General features: G+C 49.6%; 1 protein-coding gene across 2 annotated transcripts in view; it reads left to right on the plus strand.

Moving 5' to 3' along the window:
* The window catches only part of CSNK1G2 (casein kinase 1 gamma 2), an 87,164-nt gene that overhangs the window by 54,121 nt on the left and 16,677 nt on the right, over positions 1–16,366 (plus strand). For both annotated transcript variants that reach the window (XM_067557668.1, XM_067557677.1), the window contains exons 3-4: positions 13,788–13,828; positions 15,896–15,965. In XM_067557668.1, coding sequence (XP_067413769.1) covers positions 13,788–13,828; positions 15,896–15,965 — 111 coding nt within the window. The remainder of the gene's footprint in view (positions 1–13,787; positions 13,829–15,895; positions 15,966–16,366) is intronic.

Below are 16,366 nucleotides of genomic sequence, written 5' to 3' on the forward strand. Positions count from 1 at the left end.
ATGGTTACCCTGCTCTCTATTAGTGTAGAAATGTTCCAAACGACATGCAGTATTTCAATCTGGAGCTCCTTTGCAGGAATCTCCAGACCTCAGTGTGTCTGTACGTGGCTGTCTCATCCCATCCAGGCAGTGGACAGGAGGAACAAAGGATTAGCAGCCATGTAAATCCTAAGATGTCGGGGTGGGCAAGGTCTGCAATGAGACCTCTTCATGTTGGGCCACTGACGGATGGGACCTCGAAGAGCTCTCATATTCTGAGGTATTTAGCATATCCGTTCCCTAGCTGAGCCTTTATCCAGCTGGGTAACCACTTACACAGGACTTCTCTTGTCCAGGCATTTCCTGCAGTGGTCTTGCAATGCAGGTATCTATTTCAGTTTGAGACACCAGCCTGGCATATGTATAATTTTAAAATATTTTTTTGCCTTCTGAGTGAGAGACTTGTTTGCCATTCCCTGGGTTGGTTGTGGAACCATCTATGACAGAGCAATTGGCACTTTACTGAGGGGGTCGTAGGTGTCTTTTTTAAAAAAAAAAAAAAAAAAGAAAGAGAGAGAGAGAAAAGCCTGATAAGTCCAAAGTTAAGGGTAAACTTTTTTTAAGGGGCTTTGCATAGTTAAGGTCGCCCAAGGAACCTTAACTCTGCCCTGTGTCCCACTCACCTCCCAGCCTTTGCACCTCTCCCACCTTGTGTATATGATTATGACCTCTTGCTAGAGGCTCTAGTCTAGGGGCTTAATCTAGCACAGCTCTGGTGCAGGGTGCTGCCTGTTAACGAGCACTGTGCCCTTGCTCTATGCTGCTGCATTTTCGATCCAGCCTTTAAGCGGTTCCGGGCCCCAGATGCCATGGCGGTATGTCTGGACTCAGTTTCATGGGGTGCTCTTGCTTGGAAAGCCCAGAGGCCTGTGGGTATTGTCCATTGAGTGTTTAGTGAAGAAACCTAAGGGGGAGGGGATGTGTGCCCACCTCAGACTGGCTTGTAGGCTTGTCTCCTTTTAGGGTGTCTTGTGCTGATCTTGGGGGGAAGGGAAGGGGGGAACATGCTGCTGACCTGCCTGAGCCCAGAATGCCCCCTGCTTTTCAGCTGGTTGGTAAAAGAAATATTGCGGGGGGGGGGAGAGAATAAATAAGTTGATCCCAGCTGGGACTGAAACTCCCCCTGGGCCTGTTCCAAGTACTTTCCAGCTGCATCTTCTCTTAGCCCACCTGCTACCACCCCTCTGGCAGGTCTGAGGGGTGGGGGTTGGGGTGGAGAGACTCTGTCGTGTGGGGTTTGGAGGCTCAGGACTGCACTGAAGTTATTGCTCCCTTCCCTAGCCACGTTTTGAAGGCATAAGTGGGACTCCAGGGGCGAATCAGCCATCTGCCTGCACAGGTGGGACTTCGCTCCCACTGACTATGCGCCGGGGGGGGGGGGGGGAGTTTTAGAGCCAGTTCATTTATTAGTTTCCCCCCTCCATTCTTTCCCTGTTCCAGGTGGCAGGGTGGAGAAGGGAGGCGGTTTTTTTGTTGTTTTTGAAAATTTCAAGCGAAACAAATTTTTCTTTCATAAAAAGGCCCCTGGTTGAAAACATCTCCCCACAACGATGTCAGCCCACTGCAGCAGCCTTAAAATGACAACGAGGCGCACTTCGAAAAATACCCCAATCTTGATCCAACCAGACCATGTTGGTGTCTCTATCTGCGTCTCCTGTAAAGCTCAGATGTTTCTGAAGCAGGGCAGAGAGCTACAGTGAAATGCCTCACCTGGCTATATCAAGCCCTTTTTCCTAAAATGTTGATGCCATGCTAGTATCTGCTTGCTTCCACCAATGGGCTGCAGCACTGTCATCCAGACCCCCTCTGAGCCAGTAGCACAGTTAAGAGACCCCAGCAGCTGTCCAGTGCCTTGTCCACCCTTCATGGTACTGCCTTGGCTGCCAGCAGTGGAGCTGAACTAGTGATTGCAGACTCAGCCTGGGCTCTAGGACCTGTCAACCTGGGAGGCCCCGGAGCTTGGGCTCCAGCCCGAGTCTGCAAGTCTACACAGTGATGAAACAGCCCCGCAGCCTGAGTCAGCTGGACACAGGTGTCTAGTTGCTGTGTAGACTCACCATATGTCCATCGCTTTCAGTAGCAGAGAGGCAGAAAAGTGGTTGTGATAGCCACAAACTTTCCAGTTGACCTTAAAATGTACACAGCTGTTATTTGAAGGCTGCCTTGGTATCCAGTTACCATCATAGACCCTTTAGTGTCACTGGGAATTGGTCCCTTGGCTGTTTTTGTGGTTTAGGTATATGCTTTTAAAAAGCTCTTAATTCACGTTTTTTAAAGAGACACTGGAAAAAAATCCATATGTTGGTTACAAGCTAGTCCCTTTCCCTTGACTAAGGTAGCACAGATTACAAGTGAGACACCTTGTTAGTACATTTCACAGAACCACACCAGTTATGGCCTGGGTACTTTGTGCGTTTCTCTTGGTGGAAGGATAAGAAAACAAGAATGGCCTTGCTGGCTCAGAGCAGTGGCCCATCTAGCCCAGTATCTTGTCTCACAAGAGTGACCAATGCCAGATGCTTCAAAGGTAATGAACAGATCAGGGTTATTATCAAGTGATCCATCCCCCTCTCATTCACTCCCAGCTACTGGCAGTCTGAGGTTTAGGAACACCCAGAGCATGGGTTTGCATCCCTGACCATCCTGGCCAATAGCCATTAATGGACCTTCCCTCCTTGAACTTCATTCTTTTTTAATCCAGTTTTACTTCTGGCCTTCGCAACATTTGCTGGCAACGAGTTCTACAGGTTGACTGTGTGTTGTGTGAGAAAGTATTTCCCTATGTTTGTTTTTAAACCTGCCGCCTTTTGAATTAATTGGATGACCCCTCGTTCTTGTGTTTGTGAAGGCGTAAATAACACTTCTCTATTTGCTTTCTCTGCACCAGGCAAGATTTTATCACATCTTCCCTTTAATTGTCTCTTTTCCAAGCTGAACAGTGCCAGTCTTTTTAATCTCTCCTCAGCTTGAAGCTGTTCCATACTCTTACTCATTTTTGTTGCCCTTCTCTGTACTTTTTCCAATTATAATGTATCGTGTTTTGGGATGAAGTGACCAGAACTGCACGCAGTATTCAAGGTGTGGGCATACCATGGATTTATATAGTGGCATTAGGATATTTACTGTCTTATTATCTGTCCCTTTCCTAATGGTTCATAACATTTAGTTTTATGACTGCCGCTGTACACTGAGCACGTTTTCAGGGAACTATACACAGTGACTCCAAGGTTTCTTTTTTGAGTGCTAACAGTTAATTTAGATCCCATCAGTTTGTATGGATAATTGGGTTTGTTTGCCAGTGTGCATTACTTTGCACTTATCAACATTGAATTTCATCTGCCATTTTGTTGCCCAGTCACACAAAGGGATCTCACAAAACTGAAACTCCTTGCAGTCTGCTTTAGATGTAACTATCTTGAAAAGTAATGAAAACCAGTTTCACATTCAGGTTCTCAGTGCTGCTTGGGTTTGAGACACTGGAGAGGGGAGGGAGGTGTTTTAAATGAGCTGTTTCCATTGTGATCTTCTTTTTTTTTTTTTTTTTTTTTAATTATGGAAACCATTTTCTGAAGGAGCCTTTATGGATTATTTACATTTTCAGCCAATTAGAACTTGTCCCTCTTCAAATTCATTGCATGTGCTTGTGCCTGCCTTCACACACAGCTGGGCTGATTTCCTTCATGCGACCTGTGGAGTTAGGGGAAACTAACAGCAGCAAGCTGTAATAGTGAGGCTGTCATTTTTAGTATACCTTGGAGACACTGCCTGAGATCAGGGTTGTCTCTTGCTATGTGCTTTCTGTATGCATAATGAGAGACCGGCTACCCCAAAGAGTTAATGATCTACACAGACAAGGGGTGGGATAGGAAACTGGCACAGAGAGGACGTGCCTCCTGCTAGGATCAGGCGGGGGTCTGTGCCAGAGCTAGGAACTGTACCCTTATCCCAGTCTACTGACCACCCTTTCTCTCCCTATGCTTGGAGTATGTGGGATAAAAGGTCAGATGAAGGCTGGTGTGACATGCAGAAGCAGGTGTCAAAATGGCACTTTCCAAGCTCATTTTGGAAGGGGGAGGGGCAAGTGGGAAAATTATTTAAGAGGTTACGAGAAATACACACCCTAGCTTTTACCAATGATATCGTAACAAATGGAGCGGGTTTAAATGCCTTTGTTTCTAGTTACACGTCTGTCGTGTGGTTCTACCGCAGTGTAACCTTCCTTCAGCTATAGACATTTGCTCCAAGTGTTCTGCTTTTGTGCAGAACAAGCTACACCTTGCATCAGCCAGTGCCACAAATGAAAATGTTTTGTTTTTCAGCAGCTCTGGTCTAAACTTTTTTTTTTTTTTTTTTTTTCTAAAAGCCACATTCACTCATGCCAATTCTGTAGAGCTTCCTGACATGTCAGCAGTCTACGGGTGGTTCCCCCCATGGTAGCCTGTGTAATGTTATAATATTTAAAGTTCTCTTTCTGAAATGTGCAAAGGAGGGGAGGGAAAATAGTAAACCACGCTAGCAATATTCCAGGACTATTCCAGCAACCAAGTAGAGGAGAGGTTCCCACAGGGTGGGCTGCAGTCCCTGGGGAAAGAGAACTCAGGAGTCTTGACTCCCACCCCTCTTACTCTTCAAAAAGATGAGAGGTTTATTTAGACTGCAAACGCTTCAGGGCAGGGCTCTGTCTTTAAAGCTCCTAGCATGCTTTTGGGGGTTGGATCAAGAGTTGTTAATGAACCCTTCCCCATGCCCCCACACCTCTCTAGCTGTTTTGTTGGGCGGGTTACCTGTCCTTTCCTGATCCACATGCATATTAGGTGATTCAGTCCCATGACTAAAGTGTAAACCAAGCGCTGTGTAACTGCACCAGCATGGCAGCTGGCTGAGGGTGGAGCGGTGTATTATAACAACACCCCTTCGAGGGGGCTGATGCAGACTGGGCGCTTGACAATCCCAGCCAGTAAGGGGCAGTGATGATGCATCTCCCAGGTGCATCCCTATCCATTCAGTCTAACTTGTTCCCTCCAACTCCCATACCCACTGGCAGAGCATTTGTCTTCATGTGTGGGATGTTGTTGCACCGCATTGGTTATATTGCTGTCACTTGTTTTGGGTTCTAGTCCTGACATCACAGTCAGATGTCCTGCAAGATATGTCATACTCGCCCCTCGCCCTGCAGTCCTATATAAGCAGGGGACATCCCCTGCTATTGCCCAGCTCAGGTCTCTTCCCCCTTCCCAGCAGGACATAATTGCATAATTATGAACATCAGCTGGTTGTAGTGACTTAAGGCAGCTAGGGCAGCAGCAGCTGAACTGCAAGATGTGACTGGAATCCAGTATATGCAGGATGAGGATAGAGGGCCCCATCACATGAGTTGTAGTCTCCAAGTTCTCATGGGGGGTGTGGGTCTCTGGAGGGTTGAGTGCTTCACGGACTCAGAGCTGGGCATCATAGGATGAGCTGAAAGAGACTTTGACTCCATACTTTCATGGCATTTGTTCAAGCCTGAAAAATCTGAGTTGTAGTTTGTATTTGAACAATGTTAGTCACCTCCTGGCCCTCTCCAGGCAGCTGAGATCTCCAAGCTAGCGCAGCGGTAGGCTTGGACAATAGTGGGATAGAAGATTGCCTGGGGAAAACTGGCAGAGGCTAGGCTGAGCCAGTCCAGCCGAGGAGAGGTTAGCACAGGGGTTCTGCTCACCATGGGCATTTGTGCAAGGGGAGGATGTTAGGCCCGGATCTTCTGAGGTGTTTAGGTACCGATCTCCCACTGAGTTCTAGGCCTATCAGCCAGTAAAAGTCCAGTGCTGGGGATTCCGTCTCTCTCTTCTCCTTGGAGCGTCAATGGATCCTTCACTTCCTGTCCTAAATTATCACATAGCTGTTCAAAAGCTGCCACATCACACACCAGAGGTGGCTGTGTTTCAGAGGTGGGTGAAGTTATCCAAGACATGGCAGACAGTAATTGGCATTGGTTCTAAGCACGTTAAGGGGACCTTTGTTCACTACAAGTAACACCTAGGAGTACTAACATGGAATGAGGTGAAAGGCAAGGCCTGTTGTGTGGGAACCCGGTGTAGGTGGCCAGGTTTGCTGCTCCCATGGGTGGTCTGTTTTCTGTGGACCTGTCACGCAATAGCTGGTGAGAGAAAAGGTCCTTTGAATGGGACTGTAAAAACCCACTATAAATGGCAGAGAGCCTTGAGGACCAGGGCAGATCCTGCCACTGCCACTTTGCTCACCATTCGCAGTCACAGGATACCAAATTGATGCTCCCATTTACATGTCTGGCAGTTGTGGCCCTCCTTTCTGCTGGGCCGATTAATACCATGGAGGACTCAGAGCTGCTGTTACATTACAGAAGCTGTTATAGCCACTGCTGCCTCAGTGTTGGCTCAGCCAGTGTAGATCCCAGGATGGGCTGAGGTGCCAGCCCCCCCTCACCCCTGACAGTACTTAAGGGTTCGCACAGTTCAACTCTGGGAGGGCAGAGAAGCTTTTGCCACTGGCTCCCCATTTACTTTCCACTCTCAGCCCCTGCCCCTTGTGGTGTTTGCAAAACGCTGAGGTTATGTTGAATGAAAGAGAAGCTCCCTGGACGGGTTAATCCCACCTCCCTGTGTTTCTGTTTACTGACCCATTTCCATGTACCATGCTTGAAAGGCAGCAGCCGCTCCTGTAGAGGAACTTAGAGCTTTGGGGGTGGGGAGAGAGACCAGTCACGTCCTCTCTGCCCTGCCCTCAGTGCTTGCTGGGCCAGGGGTTCTCACCTTACTCAGCACCATTGAGTTTCTCCTAAGAGTTGTGAGGCAAGTGCAAGCTGGAGGGAGAATTCTCACACCCTATGGAGCCCTTCCTAGTCCAGCCAGACACTAACACCCTTGCGTTAGTGCCTTTCATCCATGCAGTGATCGTTTCAGAGCATTCCGCCCCTTGACAGGTGGCGTTTAGCCTTCCAGTTTTTCAAAGCTATAAAACAGGCACGCAAGCTGTGTTGGTGACAAGTTAGGAATAGAATCCGGGCTCCCATTCTGTAACTGGTGCACACACCTTCATATGCTGTCTCATGTCATCTGGCTAGAGTCTAGTACCTATGTGGCCTTCCTCACCATAATACTGTATCTGAGCAGCTCAGAATCACTCTCCACATCCCTGTAAAGAGAGAGAAAGTATTATCCTCACGTTATAGATGGAGACCTGAGGCACAGCGTAGGAGAAGTGACCTGTCTAAGGTCATGTAGGGAATCTGCAGCTGAACTGGGACTTGAACCCAAGTCTCATAATGTCATAGGCCAGTGCCCTCGCCATTAGACCACACTTCCTACTAGCAGGGTTATAGCGAGGGAGTGCTTTGAAATGTAGCATTGCTCTGTCACGGGGCAGGGTTCAGCTCCTGGCAAGGCCAGCCAACACCTCAATGAAAACTATAGCCGGTAGGAGCAATTCTGCAATCTCTCCCATGCATTCCTCTCCTCGTCCTCCTGTTTCACGCAGCCGGTTGTGGTGTCCCGAGGAGAGGGTTATTGCTGCTGGTGGTGGGCAGCAGGAACCGATGAACTCCGCTACCCCAAGAGCTGTGTCTGAGTAATTCAGTCACAGAGTCAAAGATGAGACCTATGCACACGACATCCCCTGCCACATACTGCTTAGCTGGGCCTGAATCACGTGGCTCCTGGCTTTCTGTTCCGGTATCGGCTTCTTAAAGGGAAACTGCAACGATGAGCCCCAAGGAGAGCTAAATATTTATTCTGGGAGGAGATGGGTGAAATGGGAGTTCAGATCTTTTTGGAAACCGACCCCATTTCGTTCTTTTCCTAGCCGGGCCAGGGGAGATGCCACATGAATCCCTGAACCCATTTTTAAGGTGTATACCTGTTTGGCACTAGCTGTGGTAATATGAGTCCTGTATTGCACTGCAGCTTTCCCTTGGCAATCTGGCCAGGCTGCACCTTTGATATTCAGGCCACTTACTGAGGTGTTCAATTTGAGGCACCCAGGTTTGGCTGAAATGTCTGAGTCCCATGGAAGGTTTCAATAAGCCTCCTGTCATTTACACTCCAAAGGATGGTTCCCCTTTCCCTCTCCAGTTCCTGGCTCTGTCTGAACAGCAGCCTCCTCTTCCTCCTCCTCCTCCTCCTCCTCCACTGTACACATCAAGCACTAGGGGGAGGAGAACCATTTCAGACTGGCTCACAGATATGTGCCTTCTGCAGGAGAGGGAAGGGCAACAGGCTTGTGCAAAAAGTTGTGTGGCTTTTAAAGTTGGCTATAACAATAATCCCTAGGTTTTCCTTTTCCCTAGACGTCAGGTGTGGAACATGCACACTCAGGGGTCCTGCTGAGCTGAACAATAGTGATTAGCATTTCCTGTTTGTGCAGAAGATAAATACAGCTTTAACATGAGTCTAATTCACTCGCAACACAAAGATTTTGTGTTAATCTCGCTGCTTCGATTTCCACTCTGGCCATTCCTCCTTTAAACACTTGGAAGGACAAGGCATTTTTCCTTGCCTCCCACCCTGGTTCTGTGCAGGCCAAGCACCAGGAGGTTCTGTCCTCTCAGCCTAGAGTTGCCAGCAGCCTTCAGCCTTTTGCTGTTTTCATTGTTCATTGCAAAGGAAAGCAGGCCAGCTTCTTTGATAGTTTCAGCCCATGAGATCCTATGGCACGAGCAGGACAGTTACAAAGAAAATGTCAGGGAATATTGCTTCTTCTGTTTGCTGTCTCTGACCCTCTCCTGCTCTGGCAGTGTATGGACGCACTACTGTATACATATGCATATCAATTAAAGGATTCTATAAAAATAAAAAGTACCAGCATGGTTAGAGTTGCTGGGTTTTGGAGAGGCGAAGGTTTGTAGTTTGGTATTGTGTTGGTAAGTCTGATTCTGAGGCTCCGTGTAGAATCTTCTTGACTTACCTAAAATAAGACATAGTTTTTTAACTGTGATGGTAATTAACGGTTAGACTCATTTACAAGGGGCTGCGGGGAATTCTCTGTCAGGATTTAAAGACTGGATACCTTGTAAGAGAGAGGCTCTAGCTGAGCCAGAAGTTATGGGCTTGGTGCTGAGATTATGGGGGAGTGGATCTCTGCCTTGCAACGTGCAGGAGGTCAGACTAGATGATCATGATGTTCCCTCCTGGCCTTGGAATCTGAATGCTGCCCTGAGCCCAGTAGCTAACCAAGGGTATGTTCATGTTAGTGGCTTTTTAACTGGAGTGAGCTGATTACTCATAACTTGAGTTACCTCTCACATGTTTGCACATGCTAGTCTGGGGTTTCTTGTAAACCTTGAGTGTGGGATTCCCGGAGCAAGTGTTTGTGGCGTGTCCAGGGTAGCTCATGCATATGTGGTGGGGACTCATGTTAATTAGCAATCCGTTAACTGGAATTAAAAAACTGTTGACGTCCCACTAGGGGAGTAGGGTGGAGACAGCTCTAGCTTCCCAGGGCCGACATCTGCAGGCGCTGGGCTCAGCTTTGTGAGACAGGAGCTGGAGGGGGCCTGGACTTCCAGTCCAACTCCAAGGAGGTGATGGGTGGCAAGAGGCAACTATAAACTGAGGACACTGGCCATGATCTTCAAAGTGCCCACTGGAGACACTTTAAAGGGGCCTGTCTTCCAAAAAATGCTGAGCGCCCTCTCTGGAAATCAGTCTTTTTAAGGTGTTTCCAGCTGGACACCTAAAATCACTAGTCACTTTGGGAAACCTTGGCCACTGCTAGTCATGTGTGTGAATATTGCTAACCCCTGTTGCTGTAGGCTGTTCTGAGCCAGAGCAGCACGAGGATCAGTGATACCCTGTATTCCCATCTGTCCCTTCCCTCTCTAAATAAATACGTTGTTTAATGATCCCTCCCCGCTGGCCCTGTGGTTACTAGCCAAGAGATGACTGCTGTGTGTCTGCCCGGGGCGATGAGTGCCTGACCTCAAAGGAGATGGAGCAAACAGGTTACTCTCTCCCAGCCGGGAGATACCATGGTCACGCCAAGGGTCTGTTGCCTGTGCCTTACGCATGCTGTGACCCGTCCATGCCTAGGGTAGCCACCTGAAAGACAAGGTCTCCCAGCACCGGTGGCTGACACTGAAGTCAGACTTCCCAACCAGCCACAAACAATGCTTCTGATTCCCTACACTGGTTATCAAGAAGCTAAAACAAAATATATACAGCCCCCTTTACTGCATTTCAGTCTCTGGTTCCCAGTCCGCCACTAGGTCCAGTAAAGAGAGAAGTTATTTAAAACTCTATGCTCTGTACCAAAAAGATTCTCCTGACACCAAAGGGTCAGCCACAATACCAGATCAATATAAGTCTGGATCTTACCCAAAATAGCACACTGCCAGCCAATCCTTTAGTAACTAAAACTAAAGGTTTATTATAAAAGGAAACAAACTATAAGAGAAATGTTAAATGACTAAAGCAATCAGATACATACAAATGATTTGAAAGTTCATATATATCAGGTTTTCAGTAGAATTGTGGGATTTGCAGGCTTGTATAGTCCCTCTGGTGTACATCCAGTACCTGGATGGGTCTCAGTCCTTTGTTTCACAGCTTCAGTTGTAGATGAGTAGTTGATCTAGAGGTAGGTGAAGACTGAAGACAGGCTGAAGACAAAATGGATGTGGTGCAGCTGGCTTTTATGTCCCTTGGCCTTTGCCATGCTGCTTGTGGAAATGTACAGGAATAAGATGGAGTCTAGGGTCACATGAGTAAGTCTTGGTGACTCATCAGCTGCTGCCATTCAGTCTGGGGAGTCGCCCAGAAACACAACTCAAGTTGAAATACAGATAAATCAAACATATCCATACCTTCTAATACAAATATGACACATACACATAAACAATATCATCATCCTTAGCAAACCATAACCTTTCTAATGGTACCTGACATGGCCTATCTCATATGAATTATTGTAATTTTGACATATTGATGTTAAATCACATTATAAATGGTCCCCCTAATCCAGCCAGCACCAGATGTGCCACAGATGGGAGCATGGGGGTGGGCTGATCGTAGGGGTCCCAGCATTCTATGCCCAGCTATTCCAGATAACTGAGTGGTGTAAATCATAGTGCACCCTGAGAAGGGGAGCTCTGGACAACAGGGATTGCTTCTTCCTTGCAATCTTTTGGACACCCCAGCCGAGGTGGGAAGAAATTAGGCCCCGGCCTGTCACCCATGCTCCTGGCCTGGGACAATGCAAAACTGGGGGTGTGTTGCACCGTGGGAAGGGATGCAGCAGCAGGTGATGAATTCTGCTTCCTGGAGCTAAAACTTCTCCCAGGGCAATGTGACTCTGCACTGCCCCGAGCCAGGTCTATGCCTAAACGGCAGATCGAAGGCCCTGGCTTGTACCAGCGTAAGAACCACTCCTGAGTGGCCTGGAGGCTAGCGAAGCCTGCTAAGCTGGTCACACGTGAGCACCAGGCTACACTAGAGTTGTTATAAACCAGATCAGTGCCACTGTTTGGGAGTGACGTTTGTGGATGTTTCCTCCTCCTCCCCACCCCGCACACACACACACCTACCTACCTCAGTTCAGTAAGAGCAAAGGAAATTTCGCCATCTGAAATGTAGCAAATCTAGAACTTGGACTGAGAATCTGCTGTCTGTGAAATAAATGAATTTCTAAGCTCTGTTAATAGGGAAGGTTCCACTGTCAGCCCCAGATAGAGGTCCACAGGGAAGTCTCCTGTAGCTTTGCCTTCCATCTGAGAATCTCTGCATATGTTACAAACCCTCCTACCCCCTCGGAGGGATGGAAGTATTATTGTTATTATATGAGATCTACTGATGAAAAATGCTGTGTAAGAGCTAAGAATTGTTATCCCCATAGTACAGATGGGGTGACTGAGGCACAGAGCAGGAGAAGTGACTTGCCTGAGGTGACATGATGGGTCAGGCTGGAATGCAGTCCTGGAATCCTGTGCTCTAGGCGCTTGGTCGCTCTCATTGAAATCACATAACTAAAACCGTTTTGTGCATAATCCACCGTTGGGCCCTGTAGAGAAGTGATGAGACAAGGGTTATGCCCTCGCAGCTCCCTGAGATTTGTGCTCAAACCCCAGCTTGGTCCTAGAGGCAGTAGCTGGACCTGGGGTTTAGCCCAGCTTTGCACTGCCATGCTCCTGCTCCTGCTGCAGCTCCCTCCCTAGGGTGCTGTTCCTTTGAGGCCAGGGGGTGGGGTAGGAGGCCTGTGGCTCGGTTACAGTTGTTTACTGTCAGATGTTACAAGCCAGGAACAGACCCGAGCACAGCGGGACTAGATAGACCCCTGGGGGGCAGCGCTGGCCATCCCCAGTGTGGGTGAAATGACTGACGTTGAGCAGAAACGAATCCTCTGCTGTAACAGGAGCCTTGAGCTAAATAAAGGGGCTGGGGTGTTCAAAGGAGCTCCCTGACATGCTCTGAGGGGATTCCCTGCATGGATCTGCCCCACAGGGGATGCATGTAAACTTGTGTGACCCATTGCTCTGTGTATTACACAGTGTCACAGTGCCCAGAGGGTATGGGTCTGCTGCAGCTCCAGCTGTCGAGACTCCTGAGTTCCGGTCCCTGAGGTCCCTGGCTTGATCCCCCTGTCCCTTGGGGCAGCTCTGCCACCCTGCCTTGGGGATGTATAAGGGGGGGCGTCCCAATGGCTCTTGGTTCCCTGCTGACTGCTGCAGGGAGCAAGATGAAGTTCTGTGGAGCCTGTCGGTTCCATCATTCCCGTGGTGATGCCCCTCTGTGTATCATGGGGTGGGAATGAAGCCAGGGGCAGTCCCATGGGGCTCCAAGCTCGCATGTGGAAGGCATACTCATCACCTTACAGCGTGGGCTTGTGTAGGCCATCTCAGAGGAGCATGGTTCCTGGGGGCAAGTGGCTATTTTGGGCCCCGGGGCGCTAGAAAAAGATTGTTTTGTTGATAGCAGTGATACGGTGATCACAGGAGTGCCTGATGGCCCTGTTGTGCTAGGTGCTGGACAAACACAGAGCAGTGGATGTGCTTTAAGGAAGATGTCCTGCTCCTTTCACATCCTTGGCTGCTATTTGTGGTGTCCCTGTTTTAGGGGCTTATGTCCCGTTTTGAGATGAAGCAGATGTTACATAAGGCCATGGCTGGTCTGCTATTGGACAAGACCCTTTGCTGCTAGGGGACCGGGAAATGCCTCCATCCCTCGCTGCCATGGGTGTGTTCAGTCGCACATTGCTAGTTCACAGTGAGCTAACGGCCATGCCCAGACTTTGCCAGCAGCGGGGGGCACCTTGATAACTTGCCAAGAGGCTGCACCGACTTCCATAAAATGCAATAGATCATAGGTGCCTTCACCTGCTTAATGCAGAGATGTAGCCTGGAAAGACTACAGGTCCCATCATGCATTGCTTCCATTGTGATCCTCTTAGAACTAAGGACCTCTCAGTTCTCAGGACCTCACTTTGGTCACCTGAAGAACATGTAGCTTCCAAATAGCCAGCGAATCCGAGTGCGCTGCCGGGGCATTGATGTGCTGCTGCTCAGAGTGCTGTGGTGTGCTCTGTTGCTAACGGTACAGAGACATTTCCTTGTTACAGGCCTCGGGGACAAAGGCCTCCTCGTTCTCCTGCTGCGCAAACCACCTGATCCACTGGGGATGCTTTTAAAAATAAGAGCTTGCTAGAGAAATTTGGCTTGTTCCCAGCCTGCTGCGTTTGACACCTAGGGGTTGTTTGTAAGTTTCGCTCACTCGCCATGTTATTTCTCTCCTCTCTTTCTGCAGGGAAGAATCTCTACACGAACGAATACGTAGCTATAAAATTGGTGAGTTTCTTTTCCTTCCCTCTCAATGCACTGCCCAGATTAAGCAGTGCTTCAGAGCCTGGTCTTGTACAAGTCCGTTCCAATGGATCAGACTGCCCCAGTTGTCGCACACAGGCTGTGTGAGAGGCATTGGTTGCGAATGACTGCTGTGCAGAGCTGCGTTGGGTGGTGGAAAACCCAGTGCATGCAGAGCAATTAACGCGGTTACCCAGCCAGGTGGTTTGGGTGTGAGAAGCGTATGGCTCTGAAGCTCCATGGAGCAGTGATAAGCTATATCTTGGCACCTCCAGAACCTTTCCTAGTGTCCGCCACATGCTAGCCACCTCTACAGTTGCTACCAACAGGAAGCCTCAGCAGAGAGACCAAGAGTAAAAGAGCCAGGGACCTTGTATTAACCAGGTCAGGATGAGAATCGCTGGGGGAGCTTCAGTGTCCCTACCCGGGCTCCTGGGTTCCCATCAGCACCTTTCACCAGCACTAAATTTCATGCCATACCGACTTGGAAGCAGATCCCTCTTGCTCAGCCTCCCCTTGCGATGGCTTAACAGCCAGGGAGCAGACGACATGTTGCTCTCTCCCTTCCTGCAATCCCCCCCATCGCGAGGTGTCTAACAAACTCCCCTGCAGCAGCTGCGTTTCTCATCTCAGAGCAGCTCTCCAGTGTTGGGGCTGGCCCCAGCCTGTATATGGATTGCAGACCAGGAAGGGTTGGGGGAATGGCCCCCATAGCTCCTGGCATTGTAGATGTGTCAAGCAGAGTAGAGAAACCTCGCATGGCAGAGCCTCCAAATTTTGACCCTTCCATAGAGCAGCAGTAACTCATCTCCCTTTGTAGCTCAGGTTTGTGAGTGAGTGGGAGGCTGGGGGGAAGGGAGGGATGAAAACTCCCCTTGTTTTGGGGGCTAATGCCCCTGTCTGAGGTGTTAGAGCCCTTCTGCCTCTGAGCTGGCGTTGTCCTAGCTGAACAGATGTCGCCCCCTGCTGCGTTCTGATCTGAGGCTTCCCCCTCGCCCGGCACAGACCCCACAGACTCTAGGGGTGCAGTTGTGTCGGTGCTCTCTCTGCATGGCACTTCCAGGATTTCACCAAGGGGCAAGGTCAGAGCACTGGGCATTGATCTAACTCTCCTCCCCGTGAAACTGCTGGGAAAACTCTCCAAAGGTCCAGCTGACGCCGAGTGTTTTAGCAACTCCCACCCGTGTGCCTGATCTGTCTGGCAGCAGATCCCCAAATGCACAGCCCCCGCTTTGGGGAGTGCCTTGAAATAAAACGATTTGGGCACCGACCGCTCTGACTTAGAGCAGCCACATGGATTTGCCTGAGTCCAGGGCTTTGGGAAGGAATCGACAGCACAACATAGTTTGCCAATTTACCAGTCGCATGCCCAGCACAAGCCAGATGTGTCCCAGAGAGGCCTGTAATGAAAGGCTGGACAGAATAGGGCATCCCCACAGTTCGTGGTGCTAAAAGGGGTTCTGTCAGAGACGGGTGCCAGGGGCAGGTTTCCTGTGCAGTTACTCAGCCTCTTGGCCCATGGTGCCCAGAAGTGAGTACTCGAAACAAGGGTGATTGCCACGGTACAGGTTCTCCCGCCTTTCTCCTCCCTCCCTGCCCCAAAAGTGACTGACCAAGAATGGCCTGAAGTCTCCATTATACCACGGGCTCTCTGCACCATCCTGGCCTTAGTGTGACTGAGAATTCAGGCCTTGTGCTTTGTGATGACGCCAGTCCCTCATGGGGACAATTTCCTGCCATGTTCATTCTCACACAGGTACCTACGTTCTCTCCCCTTTGTAATTCTTCGCTTTCGTTTCATTCCCCATAAATAAAGAAAATGGCCCGATGGATCAGATTTCCACACCTGAGGGCCGATCTCCATTTCATTCAGCGTCCCATAGACCAGATCCCTTCTCTGCTCTCCACTGAGCACTTGGGTGAGCTGTGAAATATGCCCCAGCAATTTGCCGTGCTTGACGTCAGGGCATCTGAACCAAGCAGCCCTTCGTGAGACCCTGCATTGCCCCGTCATTTGCTCACCTGTTCTCTCGTTCTCTCACTTCCCCCAAGGAACCGATCAAATCGCGAGCCCCACAGCTGCACCTGGAATATCGGTTTTACAAACAACTCGGAAATGCAGGTAAGGAGCAGTGGTGCATGCAGGGAGCTGGGGTGGGAGCCAGCTGACCTGGAAGGACAGGAATGGGGGAGTGGGTGCAGCTCTCATTATAACCGTTGTGCCCTCTATCCCCGGCATAATCTGCTGAGGCCCATCTGCTCGGCTACCAGAGACAGGTTTTCCATACGCTTCTCATCTTTGATCCCCTGTGTTTTTTCGTTTCTGTGCTAGTGTCGGGGATGCGGCTGAGCTGCCTGAGGTCACCTGTGACCCTCCTTCCCCTGAACCCCCCTTCTCAAAGAGCAGGGTGCCCTGCTCACCAGGTGCTGGGTGGGGGGTGTTACCCCTCCAAGCTGGGACTGTCACTGGGATGCCCAGTGCAGGGGAAAGTGGGAAAGACTCTCCCAGTGTGTCTCAGCCAG

The sequence above is a fragment of the Emydura macquarii genome, unplaced genomic scaffold, assembly GCF_026122565.2.
Source record: "Emydura macquarii macquarii isolate MOO-44397 ecotype Brisbane River unplaced genomic scaffold, CSIRO-AGI_Emac_v2 contig_306, whole genome shotgun sequence".
In the NCBI taxonomy this organism is placed as follows: Eukaryota; Metazoa; Chordata; order Testudines; family Chelidae; genus Emydura; species Emydura macquarii.